General features: G+C 58.3%; 1 protein-coding gene across 1 annotated transcript in view; it reads left to right on the top strand.

Moving 5' to 3' along the window:
• Positions 1–2221, top strand: part of RBM15 (RNA binding motif protein 15) — an 18698-nt gene that overhangs the window by 1601 nt on the left and 14876 nt on the right. Inside the window, exon 2 of the mRNA XM_035900135.1 lies at positions 7–1924. Within this exon, the coding sequence (XP_035756028.1) occupies positions 7–1859 (1853 nt within the window). The 3' untranslated portion in view covers positions 1860–1924. The remainder of the gene's footprint in view (positions 1–6; positions 1925–2221) is intronic.

Below are 2221 nucleotides of genomic sequence, written 5' to 3'. Positions count from 1 at the left end.
GTGGAGGAGGAGGGGGTGCTGCAGCCGCTGCCGAGGAGGAGATCAGCCCCGAGGATGACCAGAGAGCCAACCGCACGTTGTTCCTGGGCAACCTGGACATCACCGTGAGCGAGTCAGATTTACGCCGAGCTTTTGACCGTTTTGGGGTCATCACCGAGGTGGACATCAAAAGGCCAGGGCGCGGGCAGACCAGCACGTATGGTTTTCTTAAATTTGAAAATCTGGACATGGCGCACCGGGCCAAGTTGGCCATGTCAGGAAAGGTGCTTCTGCGCAACCCCATCAAGATTGGGTATGGTAAAGCCACTCCGACTACCAGGCTCTGGGTGGGTGGCCTTGGGCCCTGGGTGCCCCTCGCTGCCCTGGCCAGGGAGTTTGATCGGTTTGGCACCATTCGCACTATTGATTACCGCAAAGGTGATTCCTGGGCCTATATCCAGTATGAGAGCTTGGACGCGGCGCAGGCAGCGTGCACCCATATGCGTGGTTTTCCCTTGGGTGGGCCTGATCGCCGGCTCCGCGTAGACTTCGCTGACACTGAGCATCGGTACCAGCAGCCCTACCTGCAGCCTCTGCCCTTGCCACCCCCTGCTCATTACGAGCTTGTGGCGGAGGCGGCTGCTTTTGGGGCTCACCGGGGAGCCCCTCCTGATCCTCTTCGGGGGGCCCGGGACAGGACGCCACCGTTACTCTATAGAGACCGCGACAGAGACCTTTATCCTGAGACAGAGTGGGTGCCACCCCCACCCCCTGTACGGGATAGGAGTAATCGGGCAGCTGCCTATGACCCACTGGAAAGCCTGGAGCGGCGCCGGGATGGTTGGTCCTTGGAGCGGGACCGAGGGGAGAGGGAATTGGGCAGTAGTAGTAGGGAACAGCCTAGGAAACGGAGACTGGCGGAGGATGGAGGCCGGCACTTGGACCGCTCTCCAGACAGTGAGCGCTCTTCTTCCTCCCGGAAGCGTCACTGTTTAGCCACAACCTCTCCACCGGACCGCAGCCCCGAGCTCCTTGGAGGGAGGGAGCGTTACAGTAGTGACCCTGAGCGCTCGTCTTCCCGCTTGCTCCTGTTGGAGCGGCCCTCGCCTGTCCGGGAATCACGCAGGGGCAGCCTGGAGCGGGGTCAGAATGAAAAGCGCGACCGCAAGAATTCCGCCGAACGGGAGCGGAAGCATCGCGCTTCTGCGGTAGCCGCCGCGCAGGAGTGTAAAAGTCCAGCCAAAAAGGACGAGCGTGCTACGGAAGGAGGCGGCGGCGGAGGAGGAGGCTACCGCCTCAAACCTCCTCCTCAGAAACAGCAACAGGATGGAGCGTCGCAGGCCGGGGGAGCCCCCAAGCTGTGCTTGGCTTGGCAGGGGATGCTTCTGCTGAAGAACAGCAACTTCCCGTCCAATATGCATCTGCTTCAGGGGGACCTCGGTGTTGCCAGCAGTCTCCTCGTGGAGGGAGCGACTGGTGGGAAAGTAGCTCAGCTCAAGATCACCCAACGTCTTCGTCTGGACCAGCCCAAGCTGGACGAGGTCAATCGCCGCATCAAAGTGGCGGGTCCCAACGGCTACGCCATCCTTTTGGCTGTGCCTGGCGCATCAGACAACCGCTCCGCAGCCGGAGCTGCCGAGGCCGCCACCACCTCCACCCAGAGGCCACTCAGGAATCTGGTGTCCTATCTAAAGCAAAAGCAGGCTGCTGGGGTGATCAGCCTCCCTGTGGGGGGTAACAAAGACAAGGAGAACAGCGGGGTGCTGCACGCCTTTCCGCCCTGTGATTTCTCCCAGCAATTCCTGGACTCCACGGCCAAGGCGCTGGCCAAATCAGAGGATGACTATCTGGTCATGATCATTGTCCGTGGGGCCTCCTAAGGCCCTCGTGTTCTCTGTACCCAACCCTGCCTACTCCTCCACACAGCCCCTCCAGCGTGTGCCAGGTGCTATGGGATACAGCCTTAGCCAGCCCTGTCATTATTTTAAATTAGATCTTTGTTTGTAGGTGATTTTTTCCCTGCCCGTTTTTCTGTTACTACATTTTTCTATAAAGTTAGAAGCCAGAAAGGTTGGTTAGGCGTTAGCGTGAATAGGATATTTTGAGAATCCCCTGTTGGTGGGGATAGCAGGGAGGCTAGGCCTGCTTTGATTTACAAAAAAAAAAGAAAAAAGAAAAAAAAAAAAAAAGAAAAAAACGAAAACTGGGGGGGGGGGGGGAGAAAAAACCCCTCTTCTTTTTA

Source organism: Egretta garzetta, unplaced genomic scaffold (assembly GCF_000687185.1).
Source record: "Egretta garzetta isolate BGI_Z169 unplaced genomic scaffold, ASM68718v1 scaffold688, whole genome shotgun sequence".
Classification (NCBI taxonomy): Eukaryota; Metazoa; Chordata; class Aves; order Pelecaniformes; family Ardeidae; genus Egretta; species Egretta garzetta.
Note: the sequence above shows the minus strand (reverse complement) of the source record. Positions and strands in the feature narration are given on the sequence as shown.